Here is a 25236-nt window from a genome sequence, read left to right as displayed (position 1 = left end):
AAAGAGGATCGGCAGGATTGCATGGGAAGATGAATTGGAAAAGATAGGATATGCATAAAGGTGGCAGAGCTATTGTTCTGCTGCTTTTTTGTTGATGCTTTCCTTTTGTTTCTGTGTTCTGTAACCATGGCCTAGGTGGCTCTACTGTTGAGTTTTTCATATCGTACAGCAAAAGACTAGGCTAGGCCATGTTTTTCTGATATACAATGGCTGATTGTGAAACATTTTGCTTTTTCCAACCACTCTGGGGTCAAACAAAAAGTAGGCTGTGTCCAAATAAGGTGGCAAGAGGTCACAAGAATGGTTTTAAAGGATTAAAACTGCATTGGGGGGGGGGGGGGTAAAAAGTGTGGCTTTGAAAATGTCGTGTGAAGGAGTATGTGAAATTACTTTGGCCTCAGGCTGCTTAATACTGTAATTAGTGGGTATTAGTAGCAGTAGTAGAAGTATAATAATTGCTGCAATAAATACTTACATTTTTATGGATCCTTTCGTGCTGTAATCTTTCTGTCCCAATTGTTTGTCGACGAAGGGGCTGAAATAAAATCATAAATAAGTAACAAAGTCAACAAGTGTCTTCAATGCCGTACCCAGAGGGGGAGAGGGGGGTCAGGGCGGTTTGAACCCCCCCCCCCGAAATGTTCGTCTGGCTCGTAAAAATGTAACAAAAATGGATATAAAAAAAAAATTTGTATGCTTTTTTTGTGTAGCCCCCCCCCCGCAAAATATGTAAAATCCCCTCCGAAAAAAAAATCCTGGGTACGGCCTTGAGTGTCTGCTAGCTTAATCTCCATAGCAGAGCTCCCGTGAATAAATACACGACAGGCAGAGCTGTTCGCAGGGTTGGTGGTGCCCGGGGCAAAATTAATTACAACACCCTCCCTCCCAACTCCAATATAAGCAAAAAAAAAAGCAGAATCAATGTGAAAAAATTGATCAAAGTGGGAAACCCTCCAGCAGCCCCCCAAGGTGCAGCACTCAGGGCAGCACACCCGGTTGACCCCCCACCCCTAGAATGACTGACAACAGGGTGGGTAATTCAAAAGGCAACGTGCTATACAATATAAATTTTGCAACAAAAACAAATTCATTTTGGGTTTTTGATTGCTATAAAAGAATAATTTTTAATTTATGACTTTTCTTTTAATCAAGAATTACAGATGAAAAAAAAAAGGCATAACACTGATATTAAAGGTACAAGACCCCTTATCTTTTGACATCTAGGAGGAGGTACAACACGCTTTAAAAAAAAGTTAAGAAATACGTTGAAGATAAAACTTATAAAACATAGTCTAACCAGCTGACCCCCGAAGAAGACAAAGCAAAGCACGTAAAACCGATTGAGCGAGCGTGCATTGTCTAGTCGAGGGGGGGTATAGAAATAGCTTAGACAAAAAATATTGCATCTTGATTTTTGAACTAACCAAACCGACATGTTTTGTATGCTTGATTGAAACAACAGTCCAAGGTAGGAACTTGTCATTCCTTGGGAAGAGGTTGAGTTGGGTAATGAAACTTTTAGGAATGGATCAAGATTCTCAATAGTGACTCAGCAAGACATTTTGAAGCATTTACCTTCATCCCTTCCCTTCCAAAGGGACTTGATCTTAGACAGCATCTGCATAATAGATATATAACCTTTGGAAATAGATCTAAAACTCAAGTGGTGGGCAAGAAAAGCGTTTCAAGCCTCAAACCTTTACTTAATCCTAATTTATAAAGGTTTAAAGACTTGTAGGCTATTTCTTAAATCTAAAAAAAAAAAACTTAATATATCTTAAAATCCCGATGAGACCCCACAAATGGTATTTTCCTATATCCTATATATCCTAGAGCCGAAAAAAAAGAAACTTAAACCCAAAATTAACTAGAAAAAGGAAATGTTATAGATAATTGCTTAGAAACGTCTTACTGCGGTATATTTCTGAGCCTAGATTCATCTCTGAGTTTGATTTCGCTAATTACAAGGTAGCAAAATGCCGCTCTTGAAAACTTCACCAAAACTTCTTGTAATAAATTTTTACCCAAAGCGTTTGTAATAAATAAAAAAGAATCTCGCTAGCGCTACCGCAAGGCAGGTGAGTGATTTTGGCTACTATTTTGTCATGGTAAGTGCAAAAATTTATTCACGTTCAAATTCTTAGGAGCTCCATTATCCAAAATTCTAATTTTCAATAATCAACAAGCCAGTTATGCCCTTTTCAACTGTTTCCATGGGATTTTATCACAAGACTGTATTTTCACGGCTAAAAGTGGGTTTAAAAGGTGTTCTGATTCTCAAAGAATTAGGGTTAAGTTTGGCAACACCGATCCTTCTTTTAAAGGAAACGTTTTATAAAGAGAACCATTTAGAATATTTTCTTGTATTACCATACAGTAAACAACCAAACTATCCAAGGTTCAATAATGCTTTACAATTTTTTTTCGTTTAACAACTCATCTTTAAGAGAGACTAAGAGAATAGTTTGGCAGCATTATTGAAAAATTCTAATTACGGAGAGATTGTCAAGCTATAAGGCAAAAAAACCAGTCTTTGCATCAGAGAAACATGTCTGGTTCTGTAGAACAATCATGCTTTTGGCACGTACCTTTTTCCATTTTTTTTTTTTTTACAAAAATTATAAAAATTAGCCTTTTTTTATTACCTAAACTTAAAGTATTTGTAGATTTGAAATTTATTGTGGCGTCTTTATTAGATATCAAACGAACCATAGATAGCACAGTCTATCTAACATGCTTCGTTAAAATTAGTACAAATAAGCCAAATAATCGTATTTCGCTATGTCTGTAGAATTATAGAAAACTAGAGCTTTACTGAAAACACAAAACAGTATAGGAGTTTTGGTACAGTAAAAGCAAACCGATTAAGGACACTTGTTACAACATAAATATAGAATTTTAGGACTGTTGCTTTGTTTTTTTGTTTTTTCGTTTAATTTGGTATCACTTCTGCCCAATGGATCAGTCAAATGACTGATTTGGTTAAAATCAAAACTCTTGTTTTGGAATTAAAAGTACGTTTCATGATTAGTTTGTAGACAAGTCCGAAGTGAAGCCATCTTGATAGTATTAGGATTATAGACTAGCTTTAGAGTTTGTATCATAACTTAAAATTCTCCGTTGTATAGAGAGAAATAACCGAATTTCTAGAGTTCATGTTATGGCTTATTTGATCTTCATTTCGAGCAACACTTAAGTGTATTCCTTACAATTTGAAATTGTATATTACTCACTATTGGTATTATATTGGGTGATACCAAAATGTTACCTGGTAAATCAATCCATTATTCCATTATCCAAAATCATGCTGCGCAATGACTTTGCGGCTATTAAATTTTTTTTTATTTTTCTGATTATGTTTTTAAGGTAATTTTATTGTAGGCTATACTGAAAGTTACTGGTATCACAGCTGGTATAAGACTATGAAAAGCTTCATAGATTAGTTTGCTGTTGTCAGGCTACGTACTCACTTTTGACTCCTAGATCAAAATTCGTGTTTTTATCCTTGGATTTTGTATTTTCAGTAAAGCGCTAGTATTCTATAATCCTACAAACACAGCGAAATATAATCAATTGGTTTATTTGTACTTGTTTTTTTTTATATATATATGTTAGATAGATTGTGAAACAATAAGTTTTGCTCGTTTTGAGGTTCAACTTCGCTCTTTATTTTCCTTAGAAAAACTTTGTTGTTTTTAATTAATCTTTTTCAGTTTTTAATTTAAATTTAATGTAGCAGCAACAATGTCCTGAAATTTTTTTGGGAGGGGGGAGGGATCTCCCTCATATAAGGAGTTATTTCTGTTCATTTTAAGTTTTCATGTCGCTCCTTACTTTAAGTTGAAAAAAAGATTTTTTTTTTCATTTCTGATCTAGGGGAGATATGACATCCCTAGAGAATGCTCCAAACAACCTCGACAGTTACGAACAACTTTCACTTTACAACAAAAAGTTTATTATCCATACAAAAAATAAATGCATCACATTTACAAAAATAGTGAATTATCAGAAAATTAATCATATAGAAGACACACAACCATGATAGAAAAAAAAATGTCCGATAAGGACTTGTGCCGTGACATTCTGATCCAGACTCTATCGCTCTACTAACAGAACTACGACGACAGATAGTCGAATTTAGGACCATAATTCCGTAACTACAGCATCTTCCCCGGGGACTATGGAGGGTAATGTTATCACCAAAAGCATAGTTATTGAACCTTATTCAGCAAATACATTTGTAATTGGCTATTATAAAACATTGAGTTAACTAAGCTTTTTATTGCAAAGAGTGAGAACATTAAAATATGTTTGATGAAGCTGAAATTTCGCAAACAGGAGTAGGGGAGGGGGAAGGGGAGATGTCGAAGAAAAGTCATCGAGAATTTCAATATGAATTTCTTCCTGTTAAGAGCATTCGATATCTTAAAAATAATTTTGCGTAGCTCATCGTTGACTGACCGTATTAAAGACAAACTTCATAGCAAATTCTCCCGACGGAATAGTTAACACTGAAATCTGTCACGTCTAACAGATGGTAGAATTTGTAAAAAAAAACATGTATATGAGCAACAGTTTTTAAATTAGCCATTAAACATCTCTCTACGATGGTATGGTAGCATGCTAACCCTGTTAATGTTGCAGTAGCCTGCTGGTGAGCAGACGATTTTTGAAAATTACTAAGGGGACTGGGAGGGAGATGATACGAGAGTTTTTTGTTGTGAACCTCTAGTTAAGTGTTTCGGACCATAACTATTACAACTGTACCGTTTTACATTTCCAAGCTTTTACACTTAAGAAGTGGCACCAAAAGTGCCGTTTTAGTGCTATATGGCACTTAAGGTTGGTAGAATTGATGAAAAGAACCGTCTAGGGCTAAACGGAAAGCAGGTCGTCCTCGTCTGGAGTGGGAGAGTGTCATAAAGAAAGATTTAAAGGAAATGGGAACTTCGTGGGCGGGTGTAAAAAGGGAGGCTTTGAATAGATTGGGTTGGAGGAGGAGCGTGCGTAGCTGTGTTGGCCTCAGGTGGCTTGGTGCTGCGGTGAATTGTTAGTAGTAGTAGTAGTATATATGAGCAATAACTTGTATGAGCTATTAAACATCTGTCTACGATGTTCTGGTGACCCACTAGCCCTACCCCTTGAGAAATGGCACAAAGTGCCATCTTTAGTGCCATATGGCACACACAGATAGTGGAATTTATAAGGATCACGTAGGTATGAGAAATTAACTTTTAAATGAGCCATTAAAGATATCTCTTTGATGTTCTGGTAACCCGCTAGTCCTGGAAGAAAGGAGACACGTCAGCGCTATCGATCTAAAAAAGTGACTTTTCTTGCTGTTCAACGTGGGGGACTGTAATTCCCCTGTTCAAAGTTTTCAACCATACTGATTCTAATAATGCAATCTTTATTTCGACCTGACGGCATTTTAGGGGGGGGTCACGCTTTTTCCGAAATTACCATACATTTCTTTTCGCAATAAACTTTTACTTTTAAGATGAACTCAAATAATAGTTACCATTCCTAAGTCAGTGTCAGATGGAAAAATTTTTCTCACTAGGCAGTTTTTTTTTTCAAAACGCTTCTTTAACTTTTGGTTACTATGGGCTGTGGTTCTCTCTTTATCTGCAACCCTGATTAATGTGACGAGGCAAAGTATGACTGCTAATTCTTATTATCTGATTATCACTGCACATATCAAACGAATTACAGTACAATATACGACATGATCATGGAAAAGAATGGCGTTCACACATAAGGCCTTTTCTGGCGAACAAGTTGCTGATCAGCAATCGCAAGAACAGATTTATTGATCAACAATTGTGGGGTTATTACTATGGAAAATGAATGACAATATTAATAAAATCAATTGAACATTATTTTACTATTTTCAGTCAAAACCATGCTTACTCCTGTAGTTTTCGCTATTTATAAACCTTTTCATTGTCTGATCAAATTATGAACATTTCTACTTTCTATAAAACACAACAAGATTTCTTCACTGCCCTTTGGAGTAAAAGAGATAGGTAATTTAAAAGAAAGTACCTTATAATGTCTTATTTTATGCAAGAGATCAAGTTAAGAATATGTTCAAAACCTTTCTGACAAATTTATTGCTTTTTTCCCAACAAAACTGAAAAAAACAATGGTTTCAATTGTGGGTTGTGTTCATCCATATTGTTTACCAACCAAACCTTTTTTTGGTCCCTAGAAGACGGTTGTTGATCAACAATGTCTCACCAGAACAGATTGTTGATCAACAATCTCGCCGGAAAAGGCTTACAGGTTCAGCTAGACTTTCATGCTTAAGCATCTACTTACTTAGGCATGGAAGTAAGCCAGACTCTAGGGTGAACGTCACACTAAAGCAGAGATAGTAAAACGACAAAAGAAGTGTTTTGATTACTCCTAGATGAAAATATTCGCAAAATGAATGACGTTTTGGAGGTTTTAAGAGTTCAGGATGCAAAAATAGGTTCGAAAATTAAAGTTAAGACGACTAAGTTGCTAAGACTGGGAATTAGTAAAGGTAACGAGGTTATGTTGGGTAACAAGAAGATCAATCAAGCGGACAACTTCACTTACGTAGGTGGTATTATTAGCAAAGAGGGTGGTTGCGGTGAAGATGTTAAAAGTAGAATAGACAAAGACCAGGTTTTTTTTTCACGGTTAAAAATAAGTGTGGCAGAAAAAGAAGATAAGTCTGATAACCAAGATAAGAATATTGAAGGATACATTGATGACAGTGGTCAAGACAGTGGTTAAGTATGGTTTTGAAACATGTGCACTCCGGAAGACGGAGGAGGATTTGTTAGATATTTTCCAGAGAAATTGTCGACGGATTTATTCGGTACCCATCTGACTAACCGTACTTCAAATAGTGTCTAAGGCAATACTGAAAGAAAGGTTGAGATGGCTAGGACATCTTCTATGGATGAAGGACAACAGATTGCCAAAGATCGTCCTTGTCTGCCAACAATCTAGGGTCAAACAAAAAGCAGGCCATCCCCAATTGGAGTGAGACGAGGTCGTAAGGAAAGATTTAAGGGAAATTGAAACTACTTGGGAGGTTGTAAAGAGTAGAGCTTTGAATAGATTGGGATGGAGGAGGAGCATGCGTAGCTGTGTTAGCTTCAGGCGGCTTGGTGCTGCAGTAATTTGTCAGTACCAGTAGTAGTCTGATTTATATCACGACTTCACCGGTAGGAGACTGGAATTTTCTACTCTGATCTAAAACAACATTGATGAAATTACTCGCCCATTAAATATTTATCAACGGAAACACGAAATCTGGCTGCCGTAATGATATTCGACTTCTGTCAACACCTGTCAAAGCCTGAAGTGACCGGCATTTTAATTAGAGTAAATCTATCAAACACCCATCTGATCGTGAAGGACTGACTATCATGATTGTGAATCATAGAACAAATTTTTTTTAATTTTTAGACCAAAGCCTCTGAAATCACTATTATATCACAAGGAAGGAAATAAATTTTAATCGGATGAAAATTAAATTTCACAGTCAACATTATCTTCTGCTAATAAATTTGGAGCGGAAATTAAAAGCTAATGAAAAACAAACATTTGGAATTAGCATAAAAAGTATAAATTGTGATGCTCAGTATATTAAGCAATCAGACCTCTGTTCTTTATAGTTTCAATTATTAGTGACAAAAGTCACTCTATAGCCAAGTTTCATGTTCAAGAGAAATCTGACTTGTCTACCCGTGAAAAAGTATAATGCTATTTATGTTTATAAGCTCTCCGGAGCAATTACGTCTTCGGTCCAGCTTTGTATAATGGTTGAGATAGGGAATGATTCTACTGTATACTATTTATATACAGTGAATAGGAGCCACAGCAATGATTCTTCAAGGACGGTTTTAGGTAAATGACGATCGTATATCAAACAATAAGCTATACGAAAGATTTTCTTTGATCTCACTTTCCATGATTGTAACCAAAGAACACCTAAGATGGTTAGGACACGTTTTACGGATAGGCTGCTGAAAATCAAGCATATTGGCCAATGACCAGAGACCGAACAAAAAACGTTTGGTTTCAAACGAAAAACGTTCGAGACGTCCTCGAACGGGGTGGGAAGGGGTCATAAGAAACATAAGTTGTTGACACCCACCAATTGGAAGTTAGTGAGATGGAGTAAAGAGTGGAGTTTTGGACAGATTGGAGCAGAGGAGGAGTGATGATGTCAAGTGGTTTGGCTCTGTGATGAGCTATTAATAGCAATAGAAGAAGTTGTTATGCACTTAAGAAATGTATACGACCTATACCTTTTTTGCACTTACAGTCTATGCATCTGAACAATTTCCCTTCCAATCCATCAAAGTGTGAAAAGTGAAAAACCTATGCTCCTGAATAAACCATAGCCCGCGGTAATGGTGAGAGAAAGAGTGACTAAAAGTATTACTCTGTATGGCAATGCTGAAATAGAATCTGGTTAGTGATGAAAAAAGTACAAATGAATGTGCATTGTCAGTTTAATATACGTATACTGATATCTAGTAATCAAAACGTTAATATTATTCGATTTATTAAAGTTATAAAAGTAAAACCATTTATATCTTTTTAGTTAAGTGCAAAATATGTTCTGGCCTTGGGAAGGCATAGGGGTTTTGAGCCCTACTCATGTTAATTTCTGCTCGTTTTGAGCTTGACTCGGTTATTTGTTGTACTTTCTATTTGTTTTGGGTTTCATTTATTTATCGATGCTAATTTGTAGTAGTTGCACGCTTTGTGGATTATTTGATTTTATTTTTGCTCATTTTTGGTTTAATGGAGTTCTTTACTTTTCTTTGAAAAAATTACTTTGTGGAAAAAGTTTTTTTTAATTAATTAAAGCAAAAGATAACTTGACCGCCTGGAATGGTATTGAGGTAAAAATAAATATCCGTCAAGTTCTGGAGAGTTCGGCCCACTAAAAGAGAAACATTATAAAACTCTGGAAATAACTTTAAAAATCCTAAAATACTTACTAGTATCATTCTTGAAACCGCCTCACTTTACTCGACACAATCAAGACACGGTAAAATACACGCGAAACATATAATTGGGGTTATATATTTGCCCATTAGAGGGGGGGGGGACTAAATAGTTGAAGCGATTTTAAGGATGATGTAAGTCAGTATTTTAATATCTTTTTTTAAACTTGTTCATAGAATTTTACAGTGTTTCCTTTTGAGTGGGCCTAACTTACAGCAATGCCTATATTTTTATACTAGAATAAAATAAAAAATCCTCTTCCCAATTGGGCAAATCTGGGCTAATCTTATCTTTTTTTTGTGTTGCGCTAATGTTAAATATATATATATATATATATATATATATATATATATATATATATATATATATATATATATATATATATTTATATATATATATATATATATATATACATATTTATTTTTTGGGTGATTCTCATAAATGATCAATTTCACTAGCCTAATTGGAGGAAACTAACCCAATATGGCAACACTGGCTCCCGACGGAACAGAATAGGAAACTTGGCTCTTCAACTAGAAAAACGAAACCCGTAACAAATACTTATACACTAAAAAGAAGAATGTTGTAATGCTATAAAAATTATCGGTACTTGTCTAGAATCCAGAAACACGCGATAAGTAAAGTTTCGTTAATACTAATTAAATAAAACAAAATAGAATGAAAATATAATAGTTCAGGAACAAATTTGGGCTATATATTTGGACATTAGGGGGGGGAGGGGTAAAGCATAGCATACATTAAATACATAACCTAACCTAGGTACCTTTTAGTCCCCCTAAACCCCAAAAACCTAAAGTTTAAATATAGTTCCCGGAGTGAGCAACACCTCACGAGCCAGAGAAAACTTGTTTTTCATGTAGCATCTCGGTCTTTCTGGATTCTAGACAAGTACCAAATTATCATTCCTATAAAATTAAATTAAAAACACAGGAATTACTTAAGAAATAAACATTACCAAAGAAATAAAATGACGTAACTCACTTTGCGTCTTATTCCTCACAATGTCAAAAATAAACTAGGCTTGGATTAGTTGCGGTTAAAGATCTCTGAAACTGGGTTGCGTCCAAAAAAGTAGAGTCGCGAATCCTATCATCCATGAATAACTTTCACTATCTACAACATTTATGTATATTGCTGAAAAATAACCGAAGCCCGGTCCACGTTGTAAGTGCTTAAAATGACCACGACAATCAATTCTTCCGCTTCTTTTAAAGTTGACACTGACTATTTTCTGTTTATTTTCAATTTCGAAGGGTATTAATTGGGTTAGCCACCCCCCCATTAACAAAAAAATCCCGGCAGAAACTAAACTAACTAATATATATTCATATGAAGGCTCAAAGAGAATTAGGCAATTCGGGCATTGAAATGTGCTATGTACAATTATGTATCATTAAACATAATTTCACAAAAAATCAATTGAATCAGCTTAGTTAAAGTAATTATTAAGATAAATACTCATATCAAGTATTTATTTTGCATGGACTAGGTAACTTTTCAGGAATGAATGCGGTAATGCATAGCATTACTTCCTCTACAACTGGGAACAATTTTTTGATACTTTTAACTCGATTAATTAGTACTGAAATTTCAATTGATAACAAGATAGTCCTCATTGTGGAGGAAATCGTGGTCTGGTGCCACAAAATGGCAGAAAACCCTGTTTTCTCATGGCAAAATATTTTTGGTCATTTAAAAAGGGAACTCAAGCTTTTAAGTTCGAGTGGAATCTCCCCCCCTCCTCTCTCTCTTCTTGAACCATTGGTTAGATGCAATATCCCTGGAGAAAAAAAGGAGAAAACAAAGAAAAAAGAAACCAACAAAAATAAGCACGCATCCATAATCTTTCTGGCAAAAAGTGCAAAATTCTGCATTTTGTGAATAGTAGTTTGAGATCTCTACAGTCATGTTATGCCGCATCCAATGTTGTGATTTTCATTAATTTAGCTTGACTTTTTGGGGGGGTATTTCCTCCTTTTTTGGAAATCGGGCAACTTTTTGCAGGCTCGTAACTTTTGATAGGTAATTAAAAGTTACGAGCCTAACTTTTTAATTCAAAGTTAAACTTACTGAATTTTACATATTTGGAATAAGAATAAAAAGTATATTCTTTTGATTATTAACTGATGTCAAAATTCCATCTTAAGAATTTCGATTACTATTTGGCTGAGTCCCTCCTTAGTTATAGTTCCTTATCACGAACTGTTTTATAGTCTAAAGATCCAATAGCTATGCCTCTAGGGATGACATGACCCCCCACACTTCCTGGGCATGGGCTTTAAGCTATGCAGTTAACATGTTGTTTACAAATAGGATTTACTAATGGGAAGGGAAGGAATGTTCGATCCTGGGTCTAAATCAAGAGGAACTATGTGTATTCAGGTTACAAAAGTAGATATTTTTACAATATCTTAGGGATAGCTAAGGGTATTAAGTTGAAGCTTTCAGGGGACGTTGAGAAGGATTTAGAACTAACCAAAAGGCGCTATAAGCATCCAGGTTGTCAAAAGGACAAATCTACAATATCTTAGGAATGGCTACGAGCATTAAGCTAAATTGTAAAGGTATGCTGAAGAGGATTTAAAACTAACTCGAAAGACACTGGACACCTAGAAAACTAGATCCAAGGTACTCCCCCCCCATATCTCAGGAACAGCTGAGGGTATTAAGTTTAAACTTTCAGAACATGTTGTGGGGTATGATGAACCAACCAAGAGACACCATGTGCATCAAGGTTATCAAAATAGCGTACCTGTAATATTCTAGGAATGGCTAAGGGTATTAAGCTGAAATTTTCAGGGAATGTTGAGAAGCATGTTGAACTAGCCAAAACTATATGTATCCAGGTTATTAAAAGAACATACCTGCAATATCTTGAGAGTGAGTAAGGGTATTGAGTTGAAACTTTAAGTGTAAGCTGAGGGGGTTTTAAACTTTATCAAAAGATACTATGCTTATCCAGGTTGTCAAAAGGGCGTATCTGCAATACCTTATACACCGTTAAGGGTATTAAGTTGAAACTTCTAGGGAGTGTTGAGGGAGACGTTGAACTAAATAAAACAACACTATGCGTATCCAGGTTGTCATACGGGCGTATCTGCAATACAAAAAAAATGGCTAGGGGTATTAGGGTGCAGCTGTAACTGCACGTTGAAGGAGAGTGCTGAACTAAATCAGAAAATATTATTTACAAAAAGACACTATTTGCATCAATATTTTCAAATGGTGCATATGTTACCGTGAATATCCGAAATTCTCACCGGTGAGTGTCCAAAATACCTTTATTTTCTCCTTGCATCTAGTCAGCGTTGATAGTCAACTTTTTCGGTTTTATGGAAGTTTTGATGGTGGCAGGTTTGGTTAGTTTTTTAACACATTTTCTAAGATTTATAACCTATTTTAATCTAACTTAATCTACCCTAACCTAACTTTAACTTTTACCATCAAAGCTTCCATAAGACTGAAAAAGATGATTCGTAGAGCTAATTGAATCCAAGCAGAGAAAAAGAATTTCGGTCATTCACTGGTGAATGTCGACATTAACCAGATTTCGGACATTCACAGTAACATATAGCCTACACAATATCGCAAAAGGGGCTAAGGGTTTTAAGTTGAAACTTTCAGCGCATATTCAACTAAATCAAAGGACATTTAAGTTGTCAAAAGGTTGCACCTGCCATATCTCGAGAGTGGCTAAGGGTATTAAGTTGAAACTTTCACGGTAGCCTATGTAGAACTAAATCAAAAGATACTATGCGCATTCATGTTGCCCAAATGGCGTATCTGCAATATTTTAGGAACGGTACATGGTTTTAAGTTGAAACTTTCAGTGTATGTTGAGATAAACTGAAACATACGTTGTCAAAAGGGTGTATCTGCAAAATAAAAGGAACAGCTAAGGACACTAATTTGAAACTTTCTGGGAATAATGAGGGGAATATTGAAGTAAATCATAACACCATATGTGCATCCAGGTTGTCAAAACAGCATATCTGCAATACCTCAGGAATTTCAAATGTTATTAAGCTGAAACTTTTACGAAATTGCGACAAAGGTGGTGAACAAAATACAAAGGCACTATGGACTTCAATGTCGTAAAAAGGCGCATTTGTATTAATGCAGGAACGGGAAACGATATTAAGTTGAAAATTTCAGGAATATTAAAGTAAACCAAAGACATTAAGTGCCTAAAGGTTGTCAAAATGGTAAATATGTATTATCTTAGGAACTTCTAAGGGTATTAAGTTAATTAATTAAAAAAAAAATTCCGAAAAAGATGTTTTTCAAAGAAGAGTAAATGCCATTTTAAACTTAAGATCATCATATACTAATACCTGTTAATATTCAAACTAAAAACGACCAGAAATTACTACTAAAGAATAGATGAAACCCAAAATGAACAGAAATTAAACAAAGAATTATAGCAAAAAAAAACAAGTAATAATATAAATGAATAAATCAATCTTAAAGCGAGTAATGCTTAAATTGAATATGCAAATCAAGCTTAAAACGAAGAAAAATATTTTGCTATGAAGTATAAATGAACCCAAAGCGAACAGAAATTAAATAAACAATCAATGCAAACAAACATACAATAGATACTAATATAAATGCATAAATACATCTTAAAACCAGTGAAACTGAAATTGAATATGCAAATCAAGCTTGAAACGAACAAAAATCACTGCAAACATGAGTTTGGGTATTGCCTCCTTCTCTCACTGTACAAGTCTAAAACCTACTGCGTCATTGGCGCTTTACTGAAAACTATATGTCTTGAACAGTCTTGGAAAGTATAAGCAAAATCAAATTGAAAGTTTGATATATAATTATATTAATTGTTGAAAGATCCATCACTTCAAGATTTTATTTCACTGTAATTTTATTCTCATTTTCAATGCTGTAACAATTGGAGAAAAAAACATTTGTAATAAAATTCATTTTCAGTGAATCCCCAATGATGCAGTAGACTTCAGGTTTTACAACTAAGGAAGGGGGCACTATTCTGTTTATAATGAAACTATATTCTTCTTGAACAATCTTAGAAAGAACTTATAAATTAAACTGTATATCTATTGTATAATTATATTAATTGCTGATAGCTCATCAATGCAAAAATTTACTGTAATTTTAATGTAAGTACAGAAGAAAATATTTGTAATATAATTCGTTTTCAGTAAAGCACCAATGACGCAGTAGGCTCTAAACTTTTAGAGTGAGAGAAGGAGCCGGCACTACCCAAACACTGGTTTGCAGTGATTTATGTTCGTTTCAAGCTTGATTTACACATTTAATTTAAGTTTCACTCTTTTTAAGACTTATTCATTCATTTACATTAGTATCTACTGTATATTTGTCTGCATAGATTCTTTGCCTAATTTCTGTTCGTTTTGGGTTTCACTTATGCTTCAATAGCAATTTTTTTTAAGCTTGATTTGAAATATTCAATTTAAGCATTACTTGCTTTAAGATTTATTTATTCGTTTATATTATTACTTGTATGTTTTTTCGCTATGATTGTTTGTTTAATTTCTGTTCCTTTTGGGTTTCATTTATTCTTTAATAGTAGTTTCTGGTCATTTTGAGTTTGAATTATAACAGGTACTTGTATCTGGTGATCTTAAGTTTAAAATGGCCTTTACTTTTCGTTGAAAAACTTCTTTTTCGGAGTTTTTTTTCTAATTAATTTTTATTTGTTTTTGATTGCAGAAAATTTCAAGTTTTTAAAATTTCTTATTTCAAAATCAAACTTTTTTTCAACATCAAATGTTTATCAAAGTATCAAAACTAATGTCTAAGATACAATATCAAAGTAAAAAAATAACAAAGTAAAGATTGCATCAAAGTAACAAGTCATTAAAGTAGCAATAAGAAACATGCATAACTTAAGGCCCTTGCGTTGTAAACCGAAGTGGTCAAGTAAGTCACCATATCCAGGTATTGAAGTAAACAAAGTGCCAAAGTAACAATAAGCAAGTTCCGTAACTCAGAGCCATTTCCCCGATGTTGAAGGTGGGGGATTCAACCCCAGAAGCATAGTTATTTGACCTTTGAAGTTTTTTGAACAAAATGGCAATCTCAAAATTTTGACCGGATGCCCTTTGAAAAAGTGGGGCATAGGCTATTTACCCATTGATCACTTTTGACTATTAAGGAAAAACAAGAAGTTCCGATAACCAATGAAACAAGCTCCTTTTAAAGTTAACACGACCGCTCTTTCCACAAAAAAAACTTATAATCTAGTAATGGGAAAATTACACAAGTTAAAATTCTTGCCCCAGGGGCCATAGTAGGTTTCTCAACCAAGTTATAGTAATTTGAATTTTGGACTATTTGAACAAAATGGCTATTTCAAAATTTTGATGGGATAAATTTGGGGGAAAAGGCACAAAAGGGGGAGGGGTAATTCTAAGGGGTGGATGGGTTTGGCTGTGCACAACCTTCCCGTGGTGGCCCTGTTTTCACTAATTTTAATGCACAACTAAAAAAGCAATAAGACATTCAAACATTATTGCTTTTATAAGATTTAAATTTCTATTGTCAAAAACTTAGTTGAAGAATAGAATTAATTTAAAAACTAAAATAACTATACACAAAAGATAACCATTCATAAACAGTATATAGAGCTGTACTTTTGTTTGTACTGCAATTAGGAGGACATTAGGAGGTGGGGTTTAATGCTAAGGGGTGGGCGAGGCTGGCTGTGCACAACCTTCCTGTGGTAGTCCTATTTTCACTAATCTTAACGCACAACTAAAAAAACAACAAAACATCAAAACCTTATTGCCTTTATGACCTTTATTGTCTAAGACTTAGTAACAGAAAAAAAAATTAATTACAAAGAACTGAAATAAAGGGGGGTGTCATTTTGAGTTCCCTGTAAAGTTTATACGACCACCTCTTCCATAAAAACCTTAAATGACCCCGTAGCATGAGTTGCAGCCCTTCCTCTGGTGTCTGGGGGGTTATGTTGACCCCCAAGTTTTTGTTATCTCATTGTTGGACTACTTCAGACAAACTAGCAATCTTAAAATTTTGATCGGATGCATTTGGGAAAAACGGGTGTGTGGGGGGGGGTGGAGGGGGTGTAGATGCCCTTTGATACCTTTTGACTCATAAAAAGGTAACTAAAACTTTCAAGTTTAAATCAAATGAACCCTCTCTGAAGTCTATACGAGTATCCCTTCAAAAAGAACCATATATGCCCCAGGGCACAGTTTACAACGCCTGGCAACGGGTCCTGGGGGATTACGTCGACCTCTGAATTTTAATATCTGATATGTGAACTATTTTTAACAAAATGGTCATTTCAAAATTTTTATCGAATGGGTTTGGGGAAAAAGTCGTGGGGGGAGGGGATAGTTGCCCTCTGATCTCTTTTGACTCTGAAAAAGTGAATTAGAAATTTTAATTTCCAAACAAATGATCCCTCTCTGAAGTTTATACACGCATCCCATCTATAAGAACCATATTTGCCCACAGGGCATAACTTACAACGCCTACCCCCGGGCCATGGGGGTTTTGTCGACATCGGATTTTTTGTTGTCTGACCTTTGAACTCAATTTAACAAAATAGTCATTTCAAAAATATTATCGGATGGGTTTGGGGGAAAGGCGTGGAGGGAGAGGGGCTAGTTGCCCTGCGATCACTTTAGACACTTAAGAAGTGAACTAGAACTTTCAGTTTCCAATCAATTAAGGCCTCTCTGAAGTTTATACGAGCATCCCTTGCATAAGAGCCATATATGCTCCCAGGGCATAACTTACAACGCCTGTCCCGGACCCTGGGGGGTTGTGTTGACACCAAAGTTTTTGTTATCTGATTTTTGTACTATTTAAAAAAATGGCTATCTTAAAACTTATTCGGATGTGTTTGGGGGAAAAGGGCATGGGGGGGGGGCTAGTTGTCCTTGGATCTCTTTTGACTCTTAAAAACCCAACTAAAACTTTCAATTTCCAATCAAATGAGCCCTCTTTGAAGCTTATATCAGCATCACTTCCATAAGAACCATATATGCCCCCATGCCCCGGGCCTTAGGGGGTTGTGTCGACAAAGGAAATTTTGTTATCTCACCCTTGAACTATTTTTAATAAAATAGCTATCTTAGAATTTTTATCTGATGCATATGGGGGGGGAAGGGAGTTGGGAGGGGGGGGCTAGTTGCCCTCTGGTCACTTTTGATTCTTTAAAAGGGAACTAGAGCTTTCAATTTCGAATCAAATGATCCTTCTCTGAAGTTTATACGAGCATCTCTTCCATAAGAACCATATGTGCCCCCAGGGCATAAATTACAACGACTGCCCGCGGGCCCTGGGGGCTGTGTCGACACTGGAGTTTTTTTCATCAGACTTGAACTATTTTTAAAAAAAAGTCTATCTCAAAATTTTTATCCGATGCATTTGGGGAGAAAAAGGGCGGAAGTGGGATAGCTATCTGCCCTCCGATTAATTTTGACTCTTAAAAGTGAACGAGAACTTTCAATTTCCAATCAAATGAGCCCTCTCTGAAGTTTATACGAACCTCCCTTCCATAAGAACCTTATATGCCTCCAGGGCATAACTTACAACGCCTGCCCCCGGGCCGTAGTTGGCTGTGGCGACATCAGAGTTTGGTATATCTGACCTTTGAACTATTTTTAACAAAATGGCTACCTCAACATTTTTATCTGATCTATTTAGGTGAAAGAGCGTGGAAGGGGGGGAGGGGTGGGTGCTGGCTGCACTATCTCAAAGTTTTTATTTGATGTATCTGGGAAAATGGGTGTGGGGGAGGGGCTAGTTGCCCTCCAATCACTTTTGACTCGGAAAAAATAAACTAGAACTTTCAATTCCCAATCAAATGAGCCCTCTGTGAAGTTCATACAAGCTTTCCTTCCCTAAGAACCTTATATACCTCCAGGGCATAACTTACAACGCCTGCCCCCGGGCCCTAGTTGGTTGTGTCGACACTGGAGTTTTTGTTATATGATCTTTGAACTATTTTTAACAAAATGGCTATCTCAAAATTTTTATTTGATATATTTGGTAAAAAAAGGGCGTAGGGGGGAGGGGCTAGTCGCCCTCCGATCTCTTTTGGATCTGAAAAAGTGAACTAGAACTTTTAATTTTCAATCAACTGAGCCCTCTGAAGTTTATACGAGCATTTCTTCTATAAGAACCAAATTTGCGCCCAGAACATAACTTACAACGCCTGCCTCCGGGCCCCGGGGGGTTGTGTCGACCCCAGACTCTTAAAAAGTGAAATAGAACTTTCAATTTCAAATCAAATGGACCAACTCCAAAATTTATACGAGCATCCCTTCCATAAGAGCCTTGTATACCCCCAGAGTATAAATTACAACGCCTGCCCCAGGGCCCTTGGCAGTTGTGTTGTCATCGGAGTTTTGTTATCTGACCTTTGAACTATTTTTAACAAAATGTCACGTGTGGGAGGGGGGTAGTTGTCCTCCGATCACTTTTGACTCTTAAAAAGTGAACTAGAACTTTCAATTCCAAATCAAATGAGCCCACTGTGAAGTTTATACGAGCACCCCTTCCATAAGAACCTTATATACCCCAGGCGCACAACTTACAACGCCTGCCCCCGGGCCCTAGCTGGTTGTGTCGACACCTAAGTTTTGTTATATGATCCTTGAACTATTTTCAACAAAATATCTATCTAAAATTTTTTATCTGATGCATGTGGGGAAAAGAGGGCGTGGGGGAGGGGGGAGGATTAGTCGCCCTCCGATCTCTTTTGACTCTGAAAAAGCGAAATAGAACTTTTAATTTCCAATCCAATGAGACCTCTCTGAAGTTTACACGAACATCCCTTCTTTAAGAACCATAGTTGCCTCACGATATAACTTACAACGCCTACCCCCGGGCCCTGGGGGGATGTGTCGACCCCGGAGTTTTTGTTGTATGATCTTTGACATATTTTTAAGAAAATGGTTACCTTAAATTTTGTATCAGATGTATTTGGGGGGGGGGGTGGAAGGGCGTGGGAGGGTGGGGGTGTTAGCTGCCCTTTGATCACTTTTGAATCTTAAAAAGTGAAATAGAACTTTCAATTTCCAATCAAATGAGCCCTCTGAAGTTTATACGAGCACCCCTTCCATAAGAACCTTATATGCACTTAGGGTATAACTTACAACGCCTGCCCCAGGGCCCTGGGTAGGTGTGTCCTCATCAGAGTTTTTTTATCTGACCTATGAACTCTTTTTAACAAAATGTCTATCTAAAGATTTTTATCTGATGCATTTGGGGAAAAGAGGGCGTGCGGGGGGGGGGGGTAGTTTCCCTCTGATCTCTTTTGACTCTTAAAAAGTGAACTAGAACTTTTAATTTCCAATAAAATGAGTTCTCTATGAGCTTTATACAAGCATCCCTTCTAAAAGAACCATATTTGCCCCCAGAGCATAACTTACAATGCCTGCCCCGAGCCCTGGGGGGGGGATGTATCGACACCGGAGTTTTTGTTATATGATCTTTGAACTATTTTTAACAAAATTGCTACCTCAATTTTATCGGATGTATATTGGAAAAAAAGAGCTTGGGGGGGGGCTAGTTGCCCTCAGATCATATTTGACTGTTAAAAAGCGCCCTAGAACTCCCGATTTCCAATCGAATGAGCCCCCTCCAAAGTTAAGGCGATGACCCCTTTCCAAAGTTAAGGCGATGACCCCTTCGATATGAAGTGCCTCTGGGGAAAAATAATAATAAATAAATAATAAAACAATGGAGCCGCATGACCTTTACTATAGGCAACGCTATAGCGCTGCTTCTGATAATATCAGCTACCGGTGAGGTGGGCACTATAATGAGGTATATGAGGTGGGGACAAATAGCAAGACATTATATATATTCAATCGGTCAAAAGGGCGCCTCTTCTAAATATTAGGAGCATCTTAGGCTATTTAGTTGAAACCTTGGGGGGATGCTGAACTAAATCAAAAGACACCATATGCATCCATGCCGTCAAAATGGTATGCCTGCAATACTGAACGAACATCTAAGGTTGTTAAGCTAAAACTGTCAGTACATGTTAAGACAAATAAGAACACACGTTGTCAAAAAGGCGTATCTGCAACCTCCCAGGACCAGTTAAGGACACTAAATTAAAAATTGGAGGGAAGGTTAAGAGGGATACTGAACTAAAACATAATACACTATTTGCATATAGGTTGTCAAAATGACATTTGTGCAATATCTCAGTCACTTCTAAAGGAATTAAGTTGAAACTTTCAGGGAATGTGAGGAGCTGAACAAAACCAGAGACTAAAAGACACTTAATGCATTAAGGTTGTCAAAAAAATATATATACAATAACACAGGAGAAGCTAAGGGTATTAAGTTGAAACTTTTAGTGGAAGTTGAGGGGAGATTGAACTAATTGTAAGAAACCATGTGCATCCAAGTTGTCAAAGGAGCATATCCGTTATAGTTAAGGACCTTCTATATTTGTTAAGTTGAAAGTTTCGGGGAATAATAAGACAGGATCTGAACGATATCAAAATAAACTATGCGCACCAAGGTCATAAAAAAGGTGCATTTGTAATAGTATATCAGGAACGGCAAAGGGTATTAATTTGAAATTCTCAGAGAATATCGAAAGGGATATTAAACTAACTCAAAATACTCTAAGCGCATCATAATTGACTATTGGTGAACCAATAGTCAATCAGGGAATTAAGATTTTAAATAATCACCAGGGGACTATACTATCTACTAGACCAAAACGAGTGGCTTCAGTAATAGCTAACAAGAGGATCATTTCGCATGAAAATAAATAACTTAATATCAATCTTTATATTCCTACCTCAGTTGCTTTGGTGTTCTCATCGAAGTAACTCTAATAGCTTCTTTTCCCTGTGTGGATCAGTTGCAAAAATTGTTTTTTACTGGAGGTGGGTTTATTTTTTATTTTAGTTTGGTTTTTATCTTTGTTTCTACTGTGCTGAAGTTGCCTAGTTTAGATACAGGCGAAACATCCGCGTTGTTTTAGTTTTTCATCTTTACTGTCCGCAGTCTCGTTTGTCGTTTTTTCTCTTTTTGTTAGTTTTTTAAGTGCATCATAGCTGTCAAAATGGCATATATGCAATTACTTAGGAACAGCTAAGGGTAAAAGTTGAAACTTTTAGGGAAGTCGAAGGAGAATGTTGAAATAAATCAAAGGACACTTTGTCCATCTGGGTTATCAACCCAGCCATAATGCAATTATGACTAAGTGTAGTATGTTAAATCCTTCTGAGAATGCCGAGGGGGGACGATAAGCATTCAGGTTCTCAAACCGACGAATCTGCAACATTTCACTAACAGCTAAGGCATTAAATCCAAACTTCCTGGAAACATAGAAGGGGGTTTCGAACTAAATCAAAATATGCTATGTGCATCTAGGTGGGCAGAACGGCAGATATGCAATATCCCAGGCATGGAAAAGTGGAATAAATTAACAGTTTCAGGGGCCTAAGCGAAACTGTAAGGAAATATTGAAAGGGGAAATCAAGTAGATTCTAAGTTTTGACTTGTGGATCAAGGGGTGCCCATCAAGGAAAAAAAATGTTTGAAAAAAACATAGTTGTATTGATTCTTAGTGTGAAATACTTTTTTTCTGTAGATCTGATAAAAATTTTCGGCCGTGAAGACAGCTCAATTAATGTTTTTGAGAACGAAAGGAACTTCGACTAATAACAAATCTGTTTGCTTTGATTCTTGACTCCACATTTTTTTATATATTTTTTTTAATAACAAACCAGAATTTTTCAAAATTAATTAGCTCAAAATAGAAAACAAGCAGTTTAAACAAAAATACCACAATAAGATTCTGATTTTGGAACGGTCGATCTATATTTTTCTTAACTTGTCTTGACGCCCCTGTCTTTGGGAGGCTAAGTAGGCATTATCCCTACTCTTGTTTGTGGTAGTTTTCTGTTCGTTTTAATTTTGGCTTAATCGTTTACTGAATTGTCTGTTTGTATTGGGTTTCATTTTCATTTCTTAGCGATTTATGTTCGTTTTATGCTTGTATTGTTATTTGACTTCATTTCTGTTTGTCTTTGGTTTAATGTAGCTCTTTACTTTTCTTTAAAAAATTTCTTTTATTCATAAATCGTGGCTTTTGAATCGGGAGGAGTGAACAACAGGGCTCAGGCACTAGTTCAGGCCAACGAGTCCATTGATTTTTGAATTAAAATCAAGTTGCCATCAAGCGGTGGCTAATTGGAGATAAAGCCAAAACAGACAGTCTGAGTGAGAGGCATAAGCCTTTTTCAGTGAGTAAACCCAGGAAAAATAAAAGACAACTTACATAAGAAACACATAATAAAAGTTCACATGATTTGAAGTTACAAGAAAATTAAAACTCCGACAAGTTCAATTTTCCCTGATCACTTTTAAAAAGATATGCGAATATGAATCTCCTTCCTTAACACTTCAAAAGAGAATGAAAGGGATTATTATGCATAACTAATTTGAATCACCTTGTTAATTTGAACCAACTGAGAATCACCTTGCTTAGCACTTGAAAAGGTGAATAAAAGGGATCATTATGCATATCTAATTTCAACATAATGATAAGAAAATTGAATTTGAAGTACAGATTACAAATTTGCTTATCATGGTCAAAGCTCTTTTGTTCTCACTCCTAAGAGAAAAATATCAGAACAAATCTTTTTTCGTAACCTAGAACCATAGGTGTGAAGTTTTTATAGCATTGTCACGTTTTCATATGCGTTGCCATATTGAATTGTGCAATATATAAATGGAACTATTTAATTAGACTTGACAACACTTTTCGTCCGAAAAACACAAAACACTAACAATCTGTTGATTTTCGAAGAATGGTTGTTACATGTTCTGAAGCTATTTGGTGTCATATTTATTAAAATCATTTTTTTTGCTGATTTTTCTGAATTGGCTCTCGTTACTGGAATCACGTTTCTTTTCGTAATTGGAATCACGTTTCTTTTTTCTGAATTGGCTCTCGTTACTACCACAAAACTGCATAACTGTATATAGAAGTTTTTCTATTGTAAATAGACTTCCCCGTATTTCTTAATTTGTAAGAAATATATGGTTGTTTAAGCTTCCATTTAATCAATTTAAACAATCATATTTCAGGTTCAGTGTCCTTGGTCCTTTAAATAAAACTAGTTTGACTTTGTAAGACAGGTAATTATCTCCAGAGAAATTTAAATGGACTTAAGAAATAAAGGTTAATGTTGAGATAATCGGAAGTCGTTTCTTTCATAAATGTTTATACCGATTGACAAAGGTGTATCCAGGATTTTTATTCCGGTGGGGGGGGGGGTGTTTTTAAGGGAAATGGTTAAAAAAAACATCAAAAATTAACTTATATGCATATGCATTTTTGTCACTGTTTTACCAATCGGACAAAAAGTTTGGGGGTTTAAACCAGGTAACCCCTACCCTTGAATACGGCCTTGCCGATCGATAGAGATTCATATGCTAAAACAGAATATTTTATTCAACTTCTAAGGCTAATACATATTTCAAAAAGTACAAACGTTGGGAAACCTCATTTTTCTCGACAATTCTGTTACCCCGTCTATCGCTCCGTAGTTTCGTTGCGCTTGTTTTTTTTTCCGGCAGAGAGAATACAAATTGAGAATGGCTTATAAGAATTTGCGAAATGCTGTAGATTCCTCCCTAAAAAGTTCATTCGTCTTCCACAGTGTTCCCCAAAGTGCGATGACGTATCTCCAGGGGTAAAGGAAGTGTTTGGTGATGGTAAACATTGCACTGGAATTTGGTAGGTATAAGTGTTGCACCGGGATTTGTTGGGTGTACCTACACTGTGGAACAGGCTATTGGTAGGTGGAACCATTTTTTCAATGAATAACCAGAAAACCAAATTATGACAAACTGTCATTTTAGCATAAATAATTTCATTATTTTCTTTAACCCAAATAAACATTATCCACAAAATAAATTTTACTTGTGTTTTATTATGAATAATTGTATTTCTCTTTTATTATCATGTCCTTTTTGAGCATGTCTTGTCACAAATCGAAATAGAGAATTTAAATTAACAAAAATGTCGAGATTTTCTATAATGTTTGGGACGATTTTCCGTACCATGAGGCCTCCCACGTGGTCTACAGCCCATTATAGGCTAGTAAGGTTTTAGAGGTAGGCTACCAGCTATTTCAAGAGGTACAATTATTTAATAATTTCACTTTTATCAAGTATTTTCACATAACCTATTAATCACTACGTTGTTTTGTGACTTATATTATTTTCTGACTCCACAAACTGAAACAGGGTTGCTAAGGAATAAACAATAATAGAAATTGTGCTCGTTAGAATATTAATACAATTCAATACAAAACAGTAATACAATCCAATAACTAAAAAACTTTTCATAAATAAACCCACATTTTACTTTATAAAATTAGTGAGTTTCTCTCAGACCTAGCCAACCATGTGAGAGCACGACCCTATCCAGGATTTTTGTTCGGGGGAGAGGGTTACATAAGGAAAACTTTTAAAAAACACATCGAAGAATGTTTAAATGTATTTTTGTTACGTTTTTCCGTGTCGGATAAACATTTCGGGGGGGGGGCGAAGGGCTTCAAACCTATAAGCCCCTTCACCTGGATACGGCCTTGCAAGAGGGTAGGTCCTACAAGAAAGGTGGCTGAAGTAATATTTCTCATAAGTAATCTCACAAGTAGGGTCCATTTTGTTTCCGTGACAAGAACCGCATATAGAATCTCAAAGATCCTAACGAAAAACTGGTTTCCTCTGCCTAGTGAGGTATTGCTCACTCCATGAAAAAATTTAAACTTTAGTTTTTTGGAGTTGAAGGGGCAAAAAAGGGTACCTAGGTTAGGTTACGTATTTAATAAATGCTAAGATTTACCCTCACCCCCTAAAGTGCAAAATCATAGCCCAAATTTGTGTCTAAACTGTTATATTTTCATCGTATTTTGTCTCATTTCATTAGAATTAACCAAACTTCACTTCTCGCGTGTGTTCCAGCTAACCGATAAGTACCATTACTCCTTATTTTTCATAGAAAAAAAAATTTGGAAAAACACTTTTTTGAATTAATTTAGGTTCTCTTTTAATTGAAATTATTTAATTATATGTTACTTATACTAATCAGAAAAGGTACTAATAGTGTTGGGAGGAGAGTGATGAAGTATACTCGTGCCCTTTTTATGCCTTCAGTGCTACAGCAGAATCATAGAGAGATCCAATCATAAT

At 35.8% G+C, this 25236-nt stretch overlaps 1 protein-coding gene across 5 annotated transcripts in view; it reads right to left on the bottom strand.

Moving 5' to 3' along the window:
- Positions 1–22543, bottom strand: part of LOC148954082 (zeta-crystallin-like) — a 101537-nt gene extending 78994 nt beyond the window's left edge. Inside the window, exons 1-2 of one of the 5 annotated variants that reach the window (XM_089085880.1) lie at positions 22485–22543; positions 476–535 (exon numbers count right to left, since the gene is read on the bottom strand). In XM_089085880.1, coding sequence (XP_088942006.1) covers positions 476–477 — 2 coding nt within the window. In that variant the 5' untranslated portion in view covers positions 478–535; positions 22485–22543. Of the gene's footprint in view, positions 1–475; positions 536–2370; positions 2449–9979; positions 10028–12013; positions 12069–22484 lie in introns of those variants that run through there. The other 4 variants (XM_089085883.1, XM_089085884.1, XM_089085882.1 and 1 more) reach the window with 4 other exon arrangements.
- Between the last annotated feature and the right edge of the window lie 2693 nt (positions 22544–25236).

Source organism: Artemia sp. Qi Xiang Cuo, chromosome 3 (assembly GCF_049724085.1).
Source record: "Artemia sp. Qi Xiang Cuo chromosome 3, ASM4972408v1, whole genome shotgun sequence".
Taxonomy (NCBI): Eukaryota; Metazoa; Arthropoda; class Branchiopoda; order Anostraca; family Artemiidae; genus Artemia; species Artemia sp. Qi Xiang Cuo.
Note: the sequence above shows the minus strand (reverse complement) of the source record. Positions and strands in the feature narration are given on the sequence as shown.